This window comes from Sciurus vulgaris (genome assembly GCF_902686455.1).
Source record: "Sciurus vulgaris genome assembly, chromosome: 12".
Lineage (NCBI taxonomy): Eukaryota > Metazoa > Chordata > Mammalia > Rodentia > Sciuridae > Sciurus > Sciurus vulgaris.
Window position 1 is genome coordinate 82347957 of NC_136473.1, and position 23916 is coordinate 82371872.

The 23916-nt window shown below is 51.5% G+C and overlaps 1 protein-coding gene across 1 annotated transcript in view; it reads left to right on the forward strand.

Annotated features, from left to right (window-relative positions):
• CACNA1S (calcium voltage-gated channel subunit alpha1 S) overlaps positions 1 to 15231 on the forward strand; it is a 63180-nt gene extending 47949 nt beyond the window's left edge. Inside the window, exons 29-44 of the mRNA XM_079106010.1 lie at positions 2079 to 2135; positions 3016 to 3144; positions 3332 to 3397; positions 3963 to 4054; positions 4671 to 4830; positions 5799 to 5926; positions 7216 to 7312; positions 7747 to 7849; positions 8700 to 8801; positions 9077 to 9201; positions 11067 to 11195; positions 11848 to 12098; positions 13273 to 13358; positions 14031 to 14104; positions 14365 to 14508; positions 14652 to 15231. Of these exons, the coding sequence (XP_078962136.1) occupies positions 2079 to 2135; positions 3016 to 3144; positions 3332 to 3397; positions 3963 to 4054; positions 4671 to 4830; positions 5799 to 5926; positions 7216 to 7312; positions 7747 to 7849; positions 8700 to 8801; positions 9077 to 9201; positions 11067 to 11195; positions 11848 to 12098; positions 13273 to 13358; positions 14031 to 14104; positions 14365 to 14508; positions 14652 to 14903 (1995 nt within the window). The 3' untranslated portion in view covers positions 14904 to 15231. The remainder of the gene's footprint in view (positions 1 to 2078; positions 2136 to 3015; positions 3145 to 3331; positions 3398 to 3962; positions 4055 to 4670; positions 4831 to 5798; positions 5927 to 7215; positions 7313 to 7746; positions 7850 to 8699; positions 8802 to 9076; positions 9202 to 11066; positions 11196 to 11847; positions 12099 to 13272; positions 13359 to 14030; positions 14105 to 14364; positions 14509 to 14651) is intronic.
• The last annotated feature ends 8685 nt before the right edge of the window (positions 15232 to 23916 follow it).

Genomic DNA, 23916 nt, shown 5'->3' on the forward strand with positions numbered 1-23916 from the left:
GGCGATCCAAGAGTCAGCGGCTAACAGAAAGACAGCTTCCCTCTGGGCAGGTACCCAGTAATCCCGGGCCAGGCAGAGGGCGGCACGGGAGCAGGAGGGAGCTGGAGGGGAGAGCAGATGGAGAGGGCATTCATCTTTCAAAGCCACCCTAGCCAGGGCCATCGGTGGTGGGATTCTACACAAAGAGTGGCTGATCTGTTCATCGGGGACCTGGCGAGAGAGGAGCCCCAAAGCCAGGGGGCTCACCCCTATGTAAGGCTTCCTTTGGAGTCTTCCACTGCTCAGTGAAAAGCACTTTAGGTTGTGCCAGCCAGGGAGAAGCCTGAGGGACAGTGGGGGTGGGGTGGGACGGGGGCTGCAGCTGAGGAAGTCTGAGTCTGTGTGGAAGGAACCCTGGACTGAGGCTGGAAAACCGAGCCCTGGCAGGGAGCTGCAGTTTCTGGGGACTTGGCTGCCATATTGCCTGTCTGGTGTGCTGGGGTGGGGGTGGGCACTGGGAACCCTGTTCAGTCCCATACACAGAACAGACCGTGACAGACAGATCTCCATCTGCTCAGGGCTGACGAGGGGCAGGGCGGGCTTGAGGCAAATCCAGTGTGTGTGTGTGTGTGTGTGTGTGTGTGTGTGTGTGTGTGTGGAGTGTGGAGTGTGTATTTCCATCCAGACTCAGTATTTGCTGGAAAAAACAGCATCCCAAAGGGCCCTGTGGTTTAAAAGCAGCACTTGCCACCAGCACAGTCAGAGAAGACAAGTCTAAACAGTCCAAATAAATAGCCCAAGTTAAAAATAACTACTTCCTGAAGATGGGCCTGTGTAGGGGAGGCCTGGATAAAGCCAAACAGTTTTCTTGGTCGTGGAGGACAGGAGGGTATCACCTGTCATTATCAGATAACAGGTGCTTGAAGTCAGGATAAGATTGATGTATATTCCTGACATACACATGAGGGAAAGGCCTGGAAGCACGTCTGTCATGATTTCTGCAATGATAGAAATGTTCTGCCCACTTCAATACAGCAACCACTAGCTACATGTGCCTACGGGTCACTCGAAGCGGATAATGGAACTGAGGAACTGGATTTCTAATTTTATTTCATTTTCCTTGACATTCAATAGCCACATGTCGCTAGTAGCCACCACATGGACAACACAGATCTAGAACACTGTTGTCATCCCCTGGCTACACATTAGAATTACCCAGGGTGCATTCAAACCTCCGACGCCCCATTCTATAGAAGCTGACTTAATTGGCCTGGGTTGGGACACAGAAAAGGCAGTATTTGGAAAAAATTCTCGGGGTGATTCTGACATGCAGACAGGGTTGAGACCTGAGAGGTCTGGGGTAAAGCTGTCCAAGTCACTGTGTTTGATGGGCAAAACCAGTGTGCTGGGGGTCATCTCCCTGAAGATATGTGGAAGTTCAACAATGAATTCTTTTGACCAAGAGCTCCAGAACAGGGTTTCTTATGAAAGGTGGCCAAAGGGAGAAACGGAGTAAGCAGGAAAAATTGTCACCCACACAAACCCAACCACTAGCTCTTTACGAGCCTGGTCACTGAAATGTAGCTGTTGGTCTTGGTCCCAGTCCTGGGCCTGAGGAGCATCTGCCGGCGGGTCTCAGGCTCCCACGGAGGAGCTTTGCCCCATAGGAGCTGAGACTTTCCTAAGAGCCTCAGCCCTGACCTCAAGGCCCTAGGGGCCACTTACAGTGATGAGCAGGTATTTTCCAGTGAGCTCTAGGCAGAGATGTCCCCAGCATCACATAACTCAGACAGAGGAGGGACCCAAGCCCTGTCACCGTGGATGCATCTGAGAGACCAGAAGGGGCCTGTGTCCAGTCTTCCCTCCCTTCTCGCTCCCATGCCCCGGCCTCTCCTCACGCTCCCACAGAGCTTCATTTCCACTCCACTGTCCCCTGCCCCTGACTGCAGCCACTTGGGGTCTCGTCCCCTGCCTCTCCGTCTTTTTCTCTCTTTAACTCTCCCGTGTGTCTGTCCTTTCTGACACCTCTCTTCACCTCCCTCCCATGTGTCCCTCTTCTCTCTCCTCTCCTCCCCTCCCCTCGTCTCTTTTCTCCACAGACTTTCCTGGCCTCCAGCGGGGGACTGTATTGCCTGGGTGGAGGCTGCGGGAACGTTGTAATTCCAGGCTGCATGAGCCTGCCCCGCACGCAAGGCTCGCCCCGCCCCGCAGCTCGCATGCTTAGGCTGGCTGCATGGTCGCATGGGGTGCATCCAGCACTCAGGGCCCCCTGACTAAGAGCAGACCCTCTGAGGGTCAGGGTCAGGGTGGAGGTGGGGGCTCTGCGGGAGAATGTGCATGATGTAGTGGCTTCCTCAGAGCCCTGGGAAACCGAGCGAGGGTTCTCTCTGGCACCCTCTCTGCGAATGGGAATACAGTCCAGAAAGGACTGTGCTGGCAAAGGACCTCCATGATGATTCATTAGGCACAAGGTCTTTGGGGACACAGGAAGCAGGGCAGAGAGGGCTCTGTCTTCCAGAGTTATCCTTGTGTCTAAGGCTGACACAAGGGCAGGACCTAAGAGTAGGGTGGAGATAATAGGGAACGACCATGTTGAACTATCGGCCATAGATCAGCCAAGCTTTTGGGAATCTTTACACTGCAGAACATTACGGGCAGGGGCCCAGAAGGGCCACCAGGGTACTAAGCTCCGCGGCAGCTTGAGGCAAATGGGAAAGAAGCAGACAGCCCTAGAAGGGCTGGCAGTGGGCCTGGCTGCAGCCTCGCTCCAGGCAGAATCCCTGCCGCTGCTCTTGAGCACGGGCTCACCGCACAGCTTGGCGTCTATGCCTACCCCCTCCCCCGAGTCCAACAGTCCAGAGCCATGAGCCCTGGGATGTCCAGGGCTAATGGACAGCAGGGGTCATGCGGTGGGTGTGGAAGCGCCCCCTTCCACGGTACATCTCCCCAACACACATTGCACCTCCCACCCCACCCTGCCCCTTACCACCTTGAGGGGCCAACCCCAGACTGACCTCTGGGGCTACTGCCCCGCAGGATCCAGATGAGAGCGCCCGCATCTCCAGCGCCTTCTTCCGCCTGTTCCGGGTCATGAGGCTGATCAAGCTGCTGAGCCGGGCAGAAGGTGTGCGCACCCTGCTGTGGACCTTCATCAAGTCCTTCCAGGTGCGGGAGCCCAGCCCTAGAGCAGGAAGCTGCACTTACCCGAGGAGGCCGCTAGGGGCATCGACCTGAGTCCAGGGTGGAGCTCTGGGGATGCTGGGGTCTGGCAGGGCTCGCGGCTGGAGGGCGGGGCTGCACGGCAGGTGGGTGGAGCCCGCGGGTGACGCCGACCCTTCCTCCCCGCCTGCAGGCCCTGCCTTACGTCGCTCTGCTCATCGTCATGCTCTTCTTCATCTACGCTGTCATTGGCATGCAGGTGAGAGGCAGGTGGGCCAGGCCACAGGATGGGTGTTGACCAAGGTAGCGGGGCATCCATGGGCCTCGGGAGGCCTCATCAGCATGCGGGCTGGACCTCCACCTCTTTGCCTCCTGAGCCCCAGAGGCCCAATGGGTCCCCTGCGAGGCTGAGAAAAGGGTCTTCACACCTTAGCCCACATGCTACAGTGTAGGAGCCTGGAAGTGACGCAGGAGAGCCTGCGGCAGGCGCGGCAGTGACGCAGGAGTAGCGGGCCAGATGCCCCCTCTAAGGCCTTGGCTGGGCCCTCCCCACGAGCCTGTGCCATACCACAGCACCCTGGGTCTGCCTGCAGTTGGGAAGAATAGTCTAGCTCCTACTCTTCTTTGGCCTAATGGGAAGAATGTTACTCAACCTAGAAAAAATCCAATTTGTTTGGCTTCAGACCTGACTTGGAGTGAAATGAACAGCGTTCGGGAGTAGGGGTGAAGGTGGGGAGCAGGTCAGGCAGGAGAAGACAGTGGGGCATGATCTGAGGGAACACTTGTATCTGGGTTCCAAAGCCAGAGCTCTTTGTGACTTGCAGATGTTTGGAAAGATCGCCATGGTGGATGGGACCCAAATAAACCGGAACAACAACTTCCAGACCTTTCCACAAGCTGTGCTGCTGCTCTTCAGGCAGGAGTCCCCGCTGCCCCCACCCCACTGACCGTCTGGCCTTGGCTCTGTTCTGACTGCACTGGAGACAGCATTAGCCCCACACAGCCATGCACTCAGAAAGGTCGCCTGCCTGGCTTAATGCTCTGCTGTCACCATCTTGAAGATTTTAATCATTTGTGAACAAGTGGCTCCTTGTGGTCATTTCTCAGGGAGCCCCTCCTTTGAATGGGGGCTGCCTGTTCCTCCCATCTCGCTCCCCTGAAGGAGGCGACAGAGGCATGCCTCTCCCAGGAGAGTGGTGAGCCTCGCCGGCCTCTGAGCCTGCCTCGCCTTGGCAGTGTGCTCGCTCTGACTGTTCCCCCTCTAGGGACTAGAACCATGGACCATCCATCCAAGAAACCTCTTTTCTGTAGTTAAGCTCCTAGTTGTAGCACCCCATGAGGGTAGAGCAGAGGGACTGTGGCACAGAGAGAAATAACAGCCGAGCTCGCAGGGACGGGGACCTGGGATCTGACCTCTGACCTCTGGGGCAGCAGTCCCTGTCTGCTCATCACACCTGCCCCTGGCCAGGCTGGCTGGCCCCCAGAGGGACCATGCAGGAGTGCACAGGCTGACAGGAGCCTCTCTCCTCCAGGTGTGCCACCGGTGAGGCCTGGCAGGAGATCCTCCTGGCCTGCAGCTACGGGAAGTTGTGTGACCCAGAGTCGGACTATGCCCCGGGCGAGGAGTACACTTGCGGTACCAACTTCGCCTACTACTACTTCATCAGCTTCTACATGCTCTGCGCCTTCCTGGTGAGACGCCTGGGCAGGGCGGGAGGGGCTGACTGAGCTGAGGGAGGTGGGCCTGCCTTCTTCCTCCTGGCCTCCATCGCTCCAGGGATCCATCTCCGGGTCACTGGAGGCTTTAGTTAGATTGCCCTTTGTTCTGGTCATCTTGGGTGTGGCTTTGCTTTTGAGAGCACTTGTTCCTGCTCTAGAGGGATTGCAAAAATTTTTCACTACACACATAAACATACATGCATATAGACACGCATTTAGTAAGCAAAGGGAATTTAATGAGGTCGTACCCTAAATAGGTGGAGGCTTCCTGTAAAGATATTTATGTCTCACTATTCCTTGGAAGAGAAAGTTGTCCAATTATGACAAGGCCGAGACTCTGGAGACAGGATCCCAGTTGGCATTAGAAAAAGTAGGAGGTCACTTGGAAACTGCAGGGTTGCTGTCTGTCCACGTGAATGCACCCGCGGGGCCCTCATTCCTCTACTCCTTTTTCTTTCCTACACGTCCTCAGAACAGTTGTTTGAACATCAGGTGTGTGTCAGGCACTGGGCCAGGTACAGGAGATAGAAACTTGAATCAGACCCAGTCTTGGCCTTGATGGAGCTCACAGGGACAAGGGAGCTCAAGTACCTTGCAATTCAAAGGGACCCTCCCCCACACTGTGGACAGAAACAGCAGAGGCAGCGAGAGGGCCACTGGTGAGAGTGTAGGGGTACAGACGGCAGGCTGAGATGGGACAGCTCCCAAAGAGGCACTCGAGTTGGGTTTTAAAGAACAGACACTGGCCCCCTGGCACAGCAACTGCCTGTGCAAGAGAAGAGAGGCACAGCCCTGTGTGTGGAATGTGGGACGTGGAAAGGGCTGGCACGAGGAGCGTAGGGAGGGAGAACCTGCAGCTCCACACCCAGGGATGCCTCCCGCCTCCCCCTGCACCCGCATCTCCTGCCTTTCTTATCAGAGCCCTGTGTCTCCCCTGGCAGATCATCAACCTCTTCGTGGCTGTCATCATGGACAACTTTGACTACCTCACACGAGACTGGTCCATCCTGGGCCCTCATCACCTGGATGAGTTCAAGGCCATTTGGGCAGAGTATGACCCGGAGGCTAAGTGAGTCCAATCCGTAGGCTCTGTGCTGGGCACTCCCTAAACTGTCCCACCTCCATCCTAGACCCCATCTTGCTGTCTCCTAGGGTCTCGCTCTCTGTTCTTTATCCAAGATTCCAGCCCAGAAGATCAGTCTCTCAGGGTTGGGAGGGATCCCACAGCCTCCCAAGTGGAAAGACCCTTGATTTTCTCAGGAAAAGGTCATCCAGCTTCTGCTTGGACATTCTTAGGAGTGGGGAACTCAACATCCCACCAACCACCCTAGGCCTGGCTACTCAAAGTGTGTCCCACTGACCGTCCATGCCTGAGCTTGGTTAATGTAGAGCCCTAGACCCTGCCCAGATTGACTGAGTCAGAATCCTCATTCCTTTTGACCTAATCCTCATGGGATTTGTATCATTAAAGCTTGGGAAGTGCCACTCTCTTACATTCCTTTTAAGAAGGATAATAAACTCACATTTACTGGATGCTTCCCAGGTTTTAGGCACTATGCTAAGCACTATATATCATCTCATTTAATTCTTACAACCTGTAACACGGGTCTCCTGATCATCTTAAGTTTACACATAAGGAAACTGAAGCCCAAAGAGATTAAGTTGCCCTGGGTCATGCAGTTAGTAAGAGATGGCCCCAAGAGTCTATGGAGGACTGCCTGGTGTCCTTAGCAACTGTGCTTTAAACTGTTTACATCAGGGGGATCAAAACCTACCTGCCTCTGCCAGCCAGCTACAAGTCCTGACAACCCTTTGGAGACAGGCAGGAAATGGTCAACTTTCATCACTGGCAGACCAGAGCAATAAGGAAGTCAATAGGACCCTCAAAAATGACTCTTCTCAAGGCAACACATCTGCTCCCTTATCTTGGTCATTCCTGATGCTATGCTTTATTCCTCTTCTGGGGGTCACGGACACAATGAAAATGTGGTTTCCAGCTCTGGGGACCAGCCTCCACCTTCTTTGCCATATACTCTACTTCTTTTAATATAGCCCTAATATCTTGACCAAAGCCTAACAAGGTCTTATTATTCATCCAGCTTCCATGCCTGGGGATCTCCTATCCAAGAGAATCCCCTCAAAAAGAAAGTCTCTGTCCTCCCAAAATAAAGACTACGTTCCTGGTGTTGGGCAACAGTGAATTGCAACAGTCTCTTCCTTTAAAAGAGTCCTCGGCTCCCACTTCCTAAAGTTGGATATTAAGGAAGTGTCCCTTGCTCCCTTCCTTCTGTCTACTCTTTGAGCAGAGGGAGGTTCTGGGTGGGGCTACTTGGTGTGCTGATCTGTGTCCTCCTGCAGGGGGAGAATCAAACACCTGGATGTGGTGACCCTGCTGAGAAGGATCCAGCCCCCGCTGGGCTTTGGGAAGTTCTGCCCACACCGGGTAGCATGTAAGGTAACCAGAGCTGCCAGAGAAAGGTGGTCCCAGGAGAAAGAGGTGCAGGTGGTACAGGGCAGGGAAGCTGAGGCCCTGATGGAGTCTTAGCTTCAACATTTCCTGTGTTAGATTTCCATAACAAATACCTGAGATAATCAGATTATGAATAGAAAAGGTTTATTTTGGCTAACAGTTTGGGGGATTCCAAAATGATAGGGCAGACCCATTAGTTTGAGGTCCCAGGTGTGTGGGGAATGCTGCACAGCATGGTGGGAGCTTGAGGCAGAAGAAGACTACTCATCCCGTGACCAGGATCCAAAAGAGAAAGAGGAGGAGGAAACCTGGGTCAGCCCGCACCCCGTCTTGTGTCCCATCCCCTCCGGGCCCACAGACTGGGTGAGAATGACCTCTGGTCCCAGCTCAACAACAAACCACTGCCTCTCCCTGCACAGCGGCTGGTGGGCATGAACATGCCCCTGAACAGCGATGGCACGGTCACCTTCAATGCTACACTCTTCGCCCTGGTGCGCACGGCCCTCAAGATCAAGACGGAAGGTGAGGGCCTTCGGCTGGCTCGGATTCTGCCGGATTCTCAGTGCTCAAGGCTGGAATGAAGAGCCATGGGAAGAAGCAGAGGGAGCCCAGACTGTGGCCACAAAGTCCTCCTGCCCCTTAGGGCTGAGAGGGAGCCTGGAGTTCTCTTCAGGGCAAGGTCACTAAGGATCTGTTCCCAGACTCCTCGGCTGTGTCTCTGGGCTGGAGAAGTGCCAGCGCTAGCAGGGGTGGGGCACCTGAGGTCAAGTCTGGGCAGGGGCAGAGGAGGGACTTGGGTGGTACTGGGAGGCTGAGAGGAGTCCACACTCAACTCCACTAGTCCTCACTCACTCGGCAGACAGACATGGTGGCAGGGAAGGAATTGCATGTGGAGAGGAGGGGTCGTTCCTGAGCCCTTGCTCAAGGTTCTGGCTGCACCAGGGCCACCCCTGCTTTAGGACTACTGCAGGTGTCTGAGGCAGCCACAGGGCAGGTTCCTTGGGAGGGCAAGAAGAGGAAGGGCAGGAGTCATAGAGGAGCAATTTGGAGTTGCAGGAGGTGTCGGGGAGAGGAATTGAAGGTCTGGGGAGGAGAGCAGGGCATGACAGCTTCTGACGCTAAGCACTCTGGGTACTGGAAGCCAAGGCCTTTGAGGAGCGAGTACATTACCCAGGGGTGGGGCCGCCTTCAGGTGAGTGACGTCCTTGCCCCTTGCCAGCTTCTAGCACGGTAGCTTCCACAAAAGAACGCTGAGCCAGTGATTGTTGAGTGAATGACTGGCACTCAAAGGGGCTCAATGACTATTAGGTGGCTTTATCACAGGCCTGGCCCAGATGGCTTTGGGGCCACTCCTGCCTTTGCCTTGCCCCAGGTAACTTTGAACAGGCCAACGAGGAGCTAAGGGCCATCATCAAGAAGATCTGGAAGAGAACCAGCATGAAGCTCCTGGACCAGGTCATCCCTCCAATAGGAGGTGGGTACTGCTGTAGGAGACTCAGTCCAGAGGCAGAAAGGGGCAGTGAGCTTCTCCAAGAAGTCCCATGAGAATCCAAGAATGGCCCAGACCTCTATAAATACCTTAGCTAGAACTGCATGGGTATCTAGCAAGGCAGCCACCAGCAACAAGTGCCCATCGACCAAGTCAGCAAGACAGGGAAGACCTGGGTGCTGAACCTGGCTACACCTGGCTCCCACTCTGTGCCAGATTCCCATCAGCCTTCAGGACATCCTTTATTGGCTCCTCTGCAGATGATGAGGTGACAGTGGGGAAGTTCTATGCTACATTCCTCATCCAAGAGCACTTCCGGAAGTTCATGAAGCGCCAAGAGGAATATTATGGATATCGACCTAAGAAGGACACCATACAGATCCAGGTAAGTCCAACCCAGGCAAGTTCCACCGGACTCCTTCAGTTCCTTCTTGAACCTAGGCTGGGAATGGAGGCATAGAGGAAAGAAGGGATCCCAGAGGAATAAGGAAATGAGATGATAATTCTGGATGGTCCTCCATGAGACACGTATCAACTTCAGGAGAACCAGGAGCTCTTCCCCTCTGGATGGTAGGATAGAAGAAAATGGAATTTGTGGAAAGGATAGATGAGTTAGACCAGAGCAATAGTAAAGAAATAGCAAAGAAAGCAGATCCCCCAGGGGTACTTAAAATGCCGCCTAGAGTATGAAAAGAAAGCTTTAGAACTTTATGTTTTATCTCATGTGGGTTTTGTTTCTATTTTTTGTATTCATTGTAATGCACATAATTTATAAAAATCAAAAATGTACATGCACTTGTGCTGTATGCTCAGAAAATTATTTCAATTGCTGTTTCTATTCTGAAATAATCTCATACTTTAAAAAATTGCAAGTATAATACAAAAACCTTTTTGTCTGAACTGTTTTAGAATAACACTAACATGATGTTCCATCAACCCTTGATGTTCCATGATGTACACATCAAAGTATATTCCTGCACACATGGATCTTCTCCTACATAACCAAAATACAACCATCAAAATCAGGAAAATACTGTTGATTACTGCATCTAATCCACCCAAATGAGTAGTCCCAATAATGTCCCTTTTAACAAAAGGAGCCAATCACACATTGTATTTAGTTGCCATCTCTTCTTAAGTCTCTGCCATCTGGAACAATTCCTGTCTTTTCTTGACATGACCTTGACACTTCTGAGGATTACGGGCCAGGATGTCCCTCAGGTTGGGTTTGTCTGATGTTTCCTTATATCAGGTATAAGACGCATCTTGTCTGTTACAGAAATGTTGCTGTGTCCTCATTGCAAACTATCAGGTGACACCTATTTTGACTTGTCCCTTTGTAGGTGATATGAACTTTGATCAACTCAAGATAGATAGACAGATGTATAGATATCTATAGATATGTAGATATACAGATATGATGATATATTAAATTTTCCTCTATCTATGTCTGTGTCTCCTATATGATCCTGAGTTATATTCTATCCCATCAAATTGAGACCTTTCTGAAGGTGAGGATTCTCTTCTTCTGGCCTCAGTGCTCTGTTCATTTCTCTATGGCATACACACACACTCACACATACACTCACACACACACACACTCACATACACTCACACACACACATACACTCACACACACACACACACTCACACACACTCACACACACACTCACACATACACTCACACACTCACATATACACTCACACACACACACTCACATACACTCACACACACACATACACTCACACACACACTCACACACACACTCACACACACACTCACACACACACTCACACACACACTCACACATACACTCACACACACTCACACACGTACACTCACACACTCACACACACTCACACACACGTACACTCACACACACACTCACACACACACGTACACTCACACACACACACACACACTCACACATACACTCACACACACATACACTCACACACACATACACACGTGCTCTCAACTCAAAGACCTGGGACTGGCACAGAATCTCCACCTATGGAGTTAAGAACAGACTGTTTGGGAACTATTGGAGTGTGGACTGTCACAGACACCAGAGAAGGACCTGAGAGCTTCACAGATCTTGAATGAGCTAGGAGGGAGGAGAGGCTTCAGGAGAATGCCCCACCCCACCCTCCCAGGTGCAGGAATTAGAAAGGAGTGGGGCCAGAGGAAGCAGTTCTCGTCTCTGCTCCTGATCTAGAAGGTTCACCAGGTCACTTCACCATCCTCAGGCTGGATTGAGGACCATAGAGGAAGAGGCAGCCCCTGAGATCCACCGCACCATCTCAGGAGACCTGACAGCTGAGGAGGAGCTGGAGAGAGCCATGGTAGAGGCTGCAATGGAGGAGGGAATATTCCGGGTGAGTGAGAGTCATGACTACCCTTAGTGGTCTCGACACAGTGAGCAGGAACAGAGGAAGGCCAGGAGCCCAGCCATGCAGGAGAGAGACGTGAGAGCTGATGGAACACCTCCACCTCCCCACCCAGCTCTCTTGGGACCCAAGGTGTCAAGCATAACACACCCTTCCCCATGATGCTCCCTCATCAACATTCTATCTTATGCCAGTCCTCCATCCTTAGCTCTGTCCTTTGTTTCTTCTACACTTAGATCTGGAAGATTCTTTATGACCATATTGTTAAACCCTCTCAGGTCACTGATGAGGCAATGATGGCCCACAGAGAGGGTGTGAGATGCACAATAGTTAATTTCAGAGTGGGCAAGCACCCAGCTCTGCAGACTCCCAATTCAGTGTTCTCCCCACCACACCACATTTCTTATACAGTCCTGAGGTACGTCCTGTCTGTCCCATCACATTGAGACCATTCTAAGGGTGGGGATTCTCTTCTCCTGGTCTTACTGCTCAGGCCATTTCCCTCTGTCCTCATAGGATTTGTCTCCCAATCCATACTTGTTTCCAGCACCATCATCCTGGGTGACAGCCCCAAGTCCCCTTCCAGCCCTCATCCCTCAGTCACTGATCTCTGTTCCTTCACTCTCCTCCTTGCCTCTAGAGGACTGGAGGCCTGTTTGGCCAAGTGGACAACTTCCTGGAAAGGACCAACTCTCTGCCCCCTGTCATGGCCAATCAAAGACCCCTCCAGTTTGCTGAGATAGAGATGGAGGAGCTGGAGTCCCCCGTCTTCTTGGAGGACTTCCCTCACGATCCAAGAACCAACCCACTTGCTCGAGCCAATACCAACAATGCCAATGCTAATGTTGCCCGTGGCAACAGTGACCGTAGCAACAGCTCTGCATTTTCCAGGTAATGGAAGCAATTGGATACTAGGATAGGACTGAGGGGACAGGGTAGCAGGTTCCAGGCTAGATGGGAGGAGGGGACCCTGAGATTTATAGGTTGTTCTTTACTTGTCTTTATGCCCTTGGGGGCCCTCCTGCACCTTAATGCAAGTGACAGGTTGGGATTGCACAGATGCATTTGGCCAGCAGGGGGCAGTTTTATGTCAGCATTGGCCCAGATGTTGAGGGGGCCTTTCGTTTCATCCTCTGCAGCAGGTCTTATGGAACTGAGATACATTATAGGACATATTACAGGTTAGAAAGAGCAGGCCCACTTCAGCAGCACAGACTACAAAAGACTTTGGGTGATAAGGTTCAGTTGTTGCAGTTGATTTCCATCTTACCAACCCCAGGTTAGACTAAATATAATCTGTGACTACCTGGTGTCATGAAGAAAAAAAAAGGCAGGATGAGGGACAAAGCTGATCAGCCATCAAAACCTAGGAGCTGGGCTCCAAGCAGAGCTCTTGTTCTAAGCAGAGGTCTCTTTGGATAGGACAGGGCAGAAGTCATCTGAACAGCTAATTCCCATAGCCAGGGCCTACACCCCATTCCAGCTAGAGAAGCCTCTTGAATCCATCCTAAAAACCTTGAAGGGTGCACCTGACTTTGGACTTTTGTGCAAGGTGGTGTGAAAATACAGAAGTGTCAGACCTGGGCCAGGCTGCTAGGGGGTGTGTCATGTGATATGAGTGGTGTCCTGAGAGTATAGAAGGGATATTGATCACCATGGACTGGAAAGGCCTACAACAGTTCTCAATTTCAGCTGTACATTTGAGTCATATAGGGAGCTTTCAAAAATCTTGTGATATGGGAGCGGGACAGTCACCACTATTCCTTACAGTTCCCCAGGTGATCCTATGTGCAGCTATGATCAAGAACCCGGGTCCTAAAGGTTATGAGGCTGCATGGAATGTGGAGAGGGTAGAGGGAACTCTGACCAGGAGTGGAAGCAGGGAGGCATTAGGCCTAAAGTCAGGGACAGCCGGACAGAGAGGTGCAAGTGTTGCTGGAGCCAAGGCCCCTGTGCTATGATGGGTCCAGACCCTGAGCAAAAGGATGTTTGGGCCACAGAGGAGTAGGGATGTCCAGAGACCCAGAAGCCTGCTCTGGTTCACCTGGCCTTGCTTCCATTTCAGTGTTCACTATGAAAGGGAGTTTCCAGGAGAGACAGAGACACCTGCCGCCAGAGGAGGAACCTTCGGCCAAGCCTGCAAGGCCCTGGGTCAGTCTCTTCTGCTTACCTGAGAAGCTGAACCTTTTCCAAAGGAGGCCTGGGGGGCCTCCCTCTTTCCTTAGAGTCTGGCAACCCAGCTGGGAGGGCTGTTTAGGGGCCTGTTGCAATGGGAGGCAGCTGGGTCCTGGAATGGGAGATCTCTAGCAGCTCCTCATCCAAGCAGAGAAGGCATCTAGGTAGCTGGGGAGGGGGAGCATGCGTTCTACAAGGTCTGCCTGAAATTCACCCAGTGTGGGAGTCTGCCCTCCCCCAAGTTCCTTCGAAGGGTAGCTGCTGGACTCACTGTTATCCTGGCTCTTGGGCCCTTCAGCAGATCATCTAGCAGCCTCTCAGTGGGTCCTGGACCACTGTGTGACAGTAGAAACCCCACGGATGCTGTGGAGCAGTAGTAATAAGGGTACCTCTCTGTCTGCTGACACACACTCCTTCGCGTGCACAGACACTGAAAAATGGCTTAGCCAGACTCTGGCCCTGAGCCCCTCTCTCAAACCCAGAGCAGGGTAAAGAGAAGCGAGGTACTTCTGCCTGGCCTGGAGTTGGTTTGGCCCCAGCATGTGTCCACCCTCTAAGTCACCCTCCAGAGCTGACCAAGAGAGACTCTGTTGATATAGGGTTGCCCGCAGGAGCCAACAGTCCTTCTGGTCCTTGCTTTGCCCACAGGACCCCTCAGCAAACCCCAGGTGGAAAAGTTGAAAGGACAACTGACTTGCCAGACACCTCCTGTCCCCTGCCAGGTAACGGGGTGGAGAACAGGGAGCAAACTCCATATAGAGACCCTACCTGACCCAGTGCTATGAGTGGGACTATGGCAAGGGAAGGGTCTGCACCAGTTTGCCCGTCCATACCAGAAAAATCTGGTTCTGGATCTTCTCCTTTCCCTCTTCTCCTTTCCCTGGATCTTAGTTGAGGCTTCTTTGGGATGTACTGAGATTTTACTGAATCTGTGGGTTCCAGCCTCCCTGTTGGGGTCTTTGCTTTTATGCATTTTAAACAGCGCCGTAGGGTGGAGCTTCCCATTCTGGAAGAAAGGAAGTGCTCCGTGCCAGGCTCTCTGCATGTGGAAGCATCTCACAGCAGGAGCTCCGAGGAGAGCAGCTCCAGGTGCCCAGCTCCAGCTACAGCCTTGCTGATCCAGGAGGTGAGGCAAGGCCGGGACAGAGCAGCTGCATTGGCAGGTGGCCCTTGGTAGCCTGGCATGGACAGGGGGTAGGGCCAACAGAAGCAGATCCCCAAAGGCCACTCCCTAGGAAGACCCTGCCCAGCCCCCTCTCCTCCCTGCAGGCTCTGGTTCGAGGGGGCCTGGACTCTTTGGCAGCTGATGCTAACTTCGTCATGGCGACAGGCCAGGCCCTGGCAGATGCCTGCCAGATGGAACCAGAGGAAGTAGAGGTGGCAGCAACAGAGCTACTGAGAAAACGACAGACCCCAGAGGGAACGCCTGGTGCACTGGAAGACCTGAGCCTCGGGTCTTCCCTGGGCAGCCTTGACCAGTATCAGGGCTCCCAGGAGACCCTTATTCCTCCCAGGCTATGAAGGCCAGCACAGAATCAGCCTGGGCTTAGAGCTGATATGACCAAGTTGGGGGAGACTGCTGGAGGGAGAAGTGTGGGCCCACCACAGCAGCCTCCCTCCCTTCAGTAGCTAGACGCCTGGGCTGAACAAGGGTGGTCCGGAACCATCTCAAAAACTTGGGAGGAAGTAGATGGACAGGACAGGCTCTTCCTCACCAGCAAGAAGCATGATTAGATGGAACTTCTAAAGTCATTTGAAAAGCTCTGGCCAGTGCTAGTGTCCATCTGTCACAAGGCCACTCCCATCAGCAGGACATTAAAGTCTCCAGGCCTATGACACTGGCACCTGGTCTCTGCCTGTCTCCTTTTCTGGACCCTCTATACTGTCTCTTCCCCCTCCTCTCTTCCCTTCCCCAGGAACCCTCAGGGAGCCTGGGCCTACGAGTCCAGAGGCCCTCTGGGTTTTACTCTGCGTGAGGCAGAGAAGGGCCATGTGGAGAGTAGGGTTCTCCTGGAAGACCAGGGCCGGCTCCACTGACTGGGGCCAAGCAGCCCCAGGGAGGACCAGTGGTCTCAGAAACAGCCCCAATGCCTAGTCACACCATGGCCAACCTTCGCTGAAGGTCCGATGGTGTCTCTTTGGCCAGAGTCCACTGCCAACACTACCCAGTACTCATGCTGTTTATGGCCTTGGTTATCACAGATCTGCGGTCTCCGTGGCTCCTCTTATCCACACCATGAGTTTGTGTATGACGTGTAACAGCGGCCACTATTTGCTGAGTGTCTCCTCGTGCCAGCTACATACAGTATCACACCAGAGGTCTTAATGTATTGTATTTACAAAGCACTCTTGCACACACTATCCACTTGATCCTCACCAGAACCTTGTGATGTAGGTAGGTGTGGGATCAAGATGAGGAAATGGAGTACAGAGAGGTGATAGGACATCTCTGAGGTGTACAGCTGTGAAGTGGCAAAGTTGACTCTGCACTGGGTCCTCAGAGTCCCCGCAGTGCCCTGCTCCCTTCCCTGGACACTCTTTCCTCTTCTGGCCATTCCTTCATTCAGCTGGAGCAGCAAGCCTGCTCCATGGCTGTTGCCATGGTAACCAGGTTGGCCTTCCATGCAGCCTCCTGGTAAACCTGCAGCAGGATCCGAACATCTGGGTTCTGCCCCAAGATGCAAGCAGCACAGGGCAGGGACATCCCTGGTCCCTACTGGACCCAAAGCTTCCTGGTAACTGGAGCAGCTATTCCAAAGTACCTTTCTCCTCACACTTCATGCCAGTAGCTTGCCTTGTCCCTCCTTCACAGAGAAAAGAAGCCAACAGAAGTTCCTGTCCTCAGCTTCTCACCACGCCGAGGAACCTACCTCCTCCTTCCCCCTGACCCAGGGGAAACCAAGCCGGGTCTCTCCTCCCGCCAAAATATTCCTTCTACCCAGCTATTCTTCCCTCTCCCTGCCTCTGCTGTCTCCTATCTGCATGGGACACATTCCAGGTGCTTCCAGCTTAACATGACCCTGCAGCCATCTTCTCTGTGAATCTCTGTTAATATCTTTCATCTATTTACCTATTTACCCACCTATCAATCAACCATCTGTCCATGACGGAGAACCAGACTTCCTACCTGGGTGGTTTCCTTGTCTGTGATTCCACTTCCCCTTTCTCCCCCCATGCAGCCTGCAGCCTGCCCCACCCCTTCTCCATGTACCAATATCACTAACAGTCTATTACTAATCCAGTGGACCCTTTTAGATTTTTGTCTTACTTGGCTTCTAAGCCGATTGGATACAATTTACCTCTGCCCACTTCCTGAAATACCCCCCAAGTCTCAGATATCCTGAATTTCCTGTTACCTCCCAAGCGCTCCAAGTTGAAACTTTCTCGAAACTTCTCCATCACCCCAGGTCTCTGGTGTGTTCTGTCTGCTTGACTTTTCATCGCTCTCACTAATTCTTGGGGTGATCTTCTTCACGCTTGTTGGGGATTCTCCTGTCATGCTCAGCGTGGATGAGGGAAAGGGTTTCTGTCGGAGGACGGTGCAGGCTATTGATTAATCACTAAGAAACTTATCTAATTAAATAAACACAAGAGCCAATAATCTTTTCAAATGGGAGGGGGGATGATGGATTGGGCCATACCAAGATCTGGTCTCTCACAAGATGGAGAAGTCCACCTTCCCTTTATTCATATTCGCACAGGTAAAGGGAGACCGGGAGGGGCTTCTTCTGTGAGGAACAGGATGGGGTGGAGTTAGGGAAGCCATTTGCTTAGAGTTAGCATTTTGTCAGGCGGTGAGCCGCCTCTGTACAGAGTCACCTTCTCCAGGCTATCTGAAACAGTCCCTCATGAGCGCCAGTTCTGGGAGTCAGACCTCTGAATCCCATGGCGCAGCCAAGCCTGATTCTGCTAAACAAGGATGGCTTCCCACACACGCTCATATCTTAGTGGCATCTATGTGACGATAATTCTTAAATCTGTGTTTTTGGTCTAAATCTCTCCTAAACTCCAGGTCCCTGAGTCCTGTGCCTCCTACACAACTCTACGCCCCACTATGTCTAAGCCCACCTTGTCCAAGTGTAACCTCTTATCCTCTCCCCAAGCCTGCTTCTCCTCTGCTGCTGCTGATCTCAGGGAAACCTACTCCTCATTCAACCCTGAAGGTCTAACTGTTGTACCCTATAGACTCACCTCCAAAGTGCTTCTCATACCTGTCCCCACCTCCCTTCACCCCACTTCCTGATATGTACCCCCATCAACTCATGTTTTGTCCATTGCAACAGCTTCTGAACTGGCCTCCCAACCTCTTACCTTCCTCCCAATCCATCTCTGATCTCTCTAAAAAGAGAAACCTCTTATTTTATTTCCTTACGTCAAACCCAGTGTTCCAGAGCCCTCAGAATCTCAGGCAAACCCTTGCCTCAGTTCCAAGTCTCACCCAGATCTGCCTCACATGAGTCTCCTGCTCACCTGGCCAGAGGGAGCTGCTCTTACATCCGAGCTCCAATGTGCTGCTCTCTCTGGGAACTTCCTGAACCCTGTAGCTGATGGACCCCTAGCCATCCTTCAAACTTCAGTTTTCCTATTACTTCCTGCACAAAGCGTTCCCCTAGGCTTTCTGTTGTCCGGCCCAGAAATGTGGCACATTTCTTTCCCCACTCCAGCACGGATTGGAACCTTACTGTACCTGCTTTCTAGCCCAACCAGATGCTAAGCTCCATGAAACCTGGAGCTGTGGCCTCCTTGTTAACACTTATCCCTCCATTTTCCAACACTGGTGGCCCAATAGCTGCTTGTTAAATAAATGCAGAAAGGAGCTAAGAGGCATGGGACCCCTGCCCTCAGTAGTGTCACTGCCAAGTGACACCTGTTCAGTCCTGCACCCTTGGCCACCTTAGCTGTCCATCTAGACCAAGGGAAGGCAGGGAGGAAGAGCCATGCTTCCAGAGAGTGACATGCCACACTCCATAGGCAACTTCCACATGCAGAGGGAGCACCTAGCTCCCCTCCCTGTCCCCTCCACAGCCACTTACACTATCTCCCATTCAATTGGTTCATCTATAAGAGTAAGATAATGTGCAACTAATGGGATTGTTGCTCCTATGCTCTAAAATCCCATAAAAGTTTATTTTCACTTGCAACAGGAACCTGAGCATTCTCTACTACAGCTACCACATATAGAACACTAACTGTGTGGTAAACCCTGTGCCAAGGGTTTTGCATATGTTAATTTATTTAATCCTCTTAGCAATTAAGAAAGGTATCATCATCCTCATTTTGCAAATATGACCCAGAGAGATAAGTAGCTTGTCTAAGTCCACATAGCTGGTAAGAGAGCCAAGGTGGGAGTCAGACCTAGGCAGTTTAGCATCAAATATCCTTAACCACTATGCAATTTGTCAAATCTATGCCTTTCCTTCCAGCCTGAATGACAGGGATATATGTATAAAAGTCTCTGAGAAACTTTTCTATTAGCTCTTCGCCCTTTTGAAAAGTTCAGGCAGTTTACTTTGCAATATATAAAGTGTTCTAATTTATAAGAAAGTGTGAAATTCTGCATCCACCTCAACTCCACTTGACAGAATGAATAGGTTTCTGCTAACAGGGCTACCAGGCTACTCAAATAAAGCCAGGAGGACCCAATTATGGAAGAATAAGGTCTGAGAAGGGTGTGAAGGGGAGTGGACAGATTTCAGATGAAAACAGATGCCCCTCTCAGCAAGACCACTGGACAGAGAGACTGTGCCCATAGGAGTAGGTGGGGCTACCTTCTGTCACTGGGGAGCACTGGCCAGGGGCAGTGTCTGCCAGACCCCATCTTCTCCCTGACAGTTCTCTGCAGATTTGGGGCCCAGCTGCTGGGTGAAGAATCTGCCAGAAGGGGCGGGAATGTGGCTAGTAAGAGAGGTGGGCACAAAGCTGCATGTGGGGGCTCTGAGGACCAAGGAAGCCCTCCATGTGGAAGGTGCAAAGCTTAGATGGAGGGTCCCCGGAAAGATCAAAGAGAGTGGGCCCTTGGTCCAGTCCATTCAGAAGGGGTAAGAGCTCATGGCCCCAGACCTGGAGAATTTCCCACCGTGCACTGGAGAGAGCTGTGACTCCTGCAGAGCTGCCTCTCCTGGAGATGTAACGCAGGGCCTTGCACATGCTAGGCCAGCACTATGCCCCTGAGGTGCACCCCCGCCCATCTCCTGGGATTCTGTTTTTTGTTTTTTGTTTTTGTTTTTGTTTTTCTGCAGTACTGGGGATAGAAACCAGGGGCACTCTACCACTGAGCTACATCTCCAGTCCTTTTTATTTTTCATTTTGAGACCTTGTCTCACTAAGTTGCCCAGACTGGCCTTGAACTTGTGGTCTTCCTGCCTCAGTTTCTTGAACAGCTGGAATTACAGGTATGGCATGCATCATGGCACCCAGCATCTGGGGTTCTTAAAGGAGAGAGAATGGCTACTCTCTGCAAGGTATTGATGAGCAGAGTCTTGGGTGTGAACTTCTTTGGGATCTGAGCTCATTCACTTCTGTTCTTGTGGTGGGTCACAGGCTTCACACAAGCCTTCTAAGTTTCGGCTCCTCCCTGTGTAAAATGGGGGAATAATTTCTGCTTCAGGGTTGTTGTAGGGCATGAATGTGGCAATGTAAGGTCCTTGCAGTTGCTAAGAAGCTATTGTTTTGATCCTGTCAGATGCTGGCTAGTGAGAGGGCTGATCTCTAAGAAGGGAGGAAGCTGATGTGCGGTGGGGGGGGGGGGGGGGGTCCTGGGCTTTTAGGGGTAGCCAGGCAGCAATGACACTCAGCCCACCCCCGTCAGCTCCAGGTGTGGCCGTCATACAGGTCCTGACAGCTCTGGCCATCATGGACATGGATGGAGGGTAACTCCTGCTGCCAACCATCACCAACTAAGGGCAACTTTGAACTTCATCCCTCATTTTACAGGGTCTTCCTCCAATCTTGTAGCAACTGATTCCAGTAATTTGTCACTGCTGCCTTGGAGCTGATAGCTCAGAGTGCCAGGTGACTTCCCTCTCCCACCCACCATACGTTGTTCTACTGCCATTTTACCGATGAGGCACAGAGGGGTCTCATAGCTGGCAAGTGGCAGAGCCAGTATTTGAACTCAAGTTTTGGAATTCCATTGCTTCTTTCCCTAACATTAACACAACCGTATCCCTAAATGGAACTTAAAATCCCATCAAGAAAACCAAGGCATTTTAGAAAAAAAACGGACCATAAGTACAGGGGACAAATAATAATTCTGGCAACTGACACTAGCGTGTCCACAGGCACTCCAGAGGGTTCAAGGAGAAAGACTTGACTGGTATTAGCTTAAAGTAAAATGAGTAAAAAAAAAAGGGGGAGGTGGGTCTACAGTGGTGAGAAATGAAACCAGGACCCAGAGAAGGAAAGAGCCATGGACACCCAACATCACTCAAGGTAACAAGAGGAGCCGGGAACAGACTCCAGCTCCTGCATTCAAGCTTCAGAACGGCAGCCATGAAATGAACGTGAAGCCCTGGATATGGGGAGACCCATTCCCATTCCAAGTTGTTCTTTTGCAAATGCCTCTACCGGTTGGTTTACGCCTCTAGAACAATAGCCAACATTCATCAAGCCAGGTTCATGATGTGCCTGAATTTAACATCTCATGTAATCTTTGCCATGCTGCTCATAAAATAGGCATTATTTTTAATCCCATTTTATGATGAGAAAACTGAGGTTCAGAAAAGCTGAGTTAATTAGGTGAAGTCATTTGGCCAAAAAATGGGGAAGCCATTAACAGGAGCCTGGACACTGTTCCTAAGCTGCTTATCTCCTGCATTATCATGAGGATCACAGGACAATCTCCCACAATCCCCACCTCATCCTCTGCTACCCTGGCCTGAAACCCTTTCACATCCTGCCAAGCACCAGTCCAGCCACAGTCAACTCAGCTCCTCCCTCTTCATACAGGCCAAGCTCCCCGAAGTGTCCAGGACAATGGCCTCTGCACCCAGCAACCCTCCCTCCATCTCTACGTGGCAACATTTCTCACAAGCCTTCTCTGACCCCCTGTGTTAGTCAGCTTTCTGTCACTGTGACAAAATACCTGAGAACAACAACTTAAGGGAGGAAAGGTTTATTTTGGCTCAGTTTTGGAGGTTTCAGTCTATGGTCAACTGGCTGCATTGCTGTTAGGCCTGTGATAAAGCAGAAAGGTCATGATTAAAGGGTGTGGCACCAGAAACTGCTTGTCTTGTGGCATCTGGGAAGGTGAGGGGGGAGGGGAGAGAGAGAGAGAGAGAGAGAGAGAGAGGGGAGAGAGAGAGGAGATAAGATACAGTTCTCAAGGACCCACTCCCTTCAGCTAGATCCTTTGCACTAGTTTCCACCACCTCCCAATAATCCATTCAGCTATGACTTCATCAATGGATTAATTCACTGATGAGGCTCAAGCCCTCATAATCAATCACTTCCCCAAAACCGCACCTCTGAACATTGATGCACTGAGGACCAAGCCTTCAACACATGAGTTTCGGGGGCCATTCCAGATTCAAAGCTTAACACCCTTGCAAGCAAACCTTGCTGCTTCCTCGGGGCTTGTGTAGAACTTGATAACTTGGATTACGGCATTCTTTACACTGTATCATAATTAGGGGTGTTGATTTGCTCTTTCCAAAAATGCTGTGAGTTCTCAAGGACAGGGACTGAGACTTAACTTTGCAGCAAGAGAAAAAGGAAGGAAGGGAAACTTAAAAGCCTATGCCAAGTAAACTGCTAAATAGAATGTATTAGATTGAATCAATTGAAATTACCAATATTCTTTTTGATCTATAGAATGGCAATTTTCTTTTTTTTCTTTTCTTTTTTTTGGTAGTGGGGATTGAACGCAGAGTTGCCCCACCAGTGAGCTACTCCCCAGGCTTTTTCATTTTGAGACAGCATCTCACTAAGTTGCCCAGGCTGCCCTCGAACTTGAGATCCCTCCGCCTTAGCCTCCCAAGTCTCCGGGATCACAGGCCTGTGCAACTGAGCCCAGCTACAATGGCAATTTGCTAAAATTTAACCTACTATCATGAGGGCAGCTTCCCCCACTGCCTGGCACTGCCTAAGTACCACCATTGCTGCTCTGGCAGTCCCTGCTCCCAGCCTTTTGTTTGGAGACAGGTTACAGGTATTCTGACCATAGAAAATGGTTTGGATGGGGATCCTCTAAGGTGGGCATCCTATGCAGGGTGGTTTTCACACACTGCACAGATTAAATTTGATGGGGTAGGGGGTACAGTGGCACATTCCTATAATACCAGCTGAGATCGGAGGCTTGCAATTTGAGGCCAGCCTTGGCAGCTCAGGGAGACCCTGTCTCTAAATAAAATATAAAAAGGGGCTGGAGGTGTATTTCAGTGGCAGAGTACCCCTGGGTTCAATTCCCAGTATACCACACACACGTAATCACACACACATGCGTGTGTACAACACACACACACAAAATCGGCATGGGGCTTTTTGCATCTGTTATTAGTAAGCATGGTCCTCAGTCTCCCTTGAGTAGTGAGCAGAGGTTCATTCATAGCAACAACTTAGGGTATGACTCTGCCAAATCCCCCACCTCCTCTCTTCTCTTTCCCAGCACAAGGGACCCATATCAGTCTGGGTGGGGGAGATGGAAGATAGAGGATGGGCCTCTTCCTCTGGGCTCTTTCTAATTTGGGTTATGACCTAAACTCTGCTCCACCTCATTCTGGCCTTCCATTTGGGTTCTTCGACTAAATTTGGAAGTTAAAGAGGGAAAACTCTTCACGTCTTTGCATCCTCACTACACCCTTCCTAATTCCCGTTCTCCTCAAGGCAAGGCCTCTCTTCTGTCTGCTGGTACCAGTGGCAGGAAGTACAGGCACTCAGGAAGACACAGAGGAACTTTTCAAGAGTTATTTCACCTCAGGTCAACTCGACTGTCTAAGTCAAAAGGGTCTTTGAAATGCTCCTAAAACCACCCCATGAGCTCCAGGCCAGGGAGCTGGCATACTCTGCTGTCCCTTAAAATCCTGAGTTGGGCTGCATTTCTGGTGAGCGGGCACCTTCAAGGTTAACCCAGCACGACTCCCTGCCCCTCAGGTTGTCACCAACCCTTCTCCCCTCTCCCTATTTTTAAAGTGCTGAATGTTCATTTGCTGGCAGTTTGCTCCATGTGGTCTGGCCAAGCAAATCTCTGGTCAATCCAGTGATGCATCCTGGGAGACTGAAAATCAACAGCTGGGGCGAGCGAGGAGGTGGTGAGGGACTCATAAACTTAATTGGAGGGAAGAGACTTAGAAAGAAGGCACCTGAGAAAGGAGGGGGACGGCTCCTTTGGTCCTGGCTAGGACAGTCTAAGAGGCCTCCTCCTCACACCTGCTCTCCTGTCTCCCATGCCCCTCCTCCCTCATCCCCAGGCCTGTGGTTTGGTCTGTCTCCCTCTCTTCTGTTTCTCCCAGCTGGATCCCCTGCCTGCTTCTCTCTAGGGCCCCCTGTTTTGTTTTATGTCACTTTTCCCTCTATGTGCTAGTTCCCTGCCACTGTC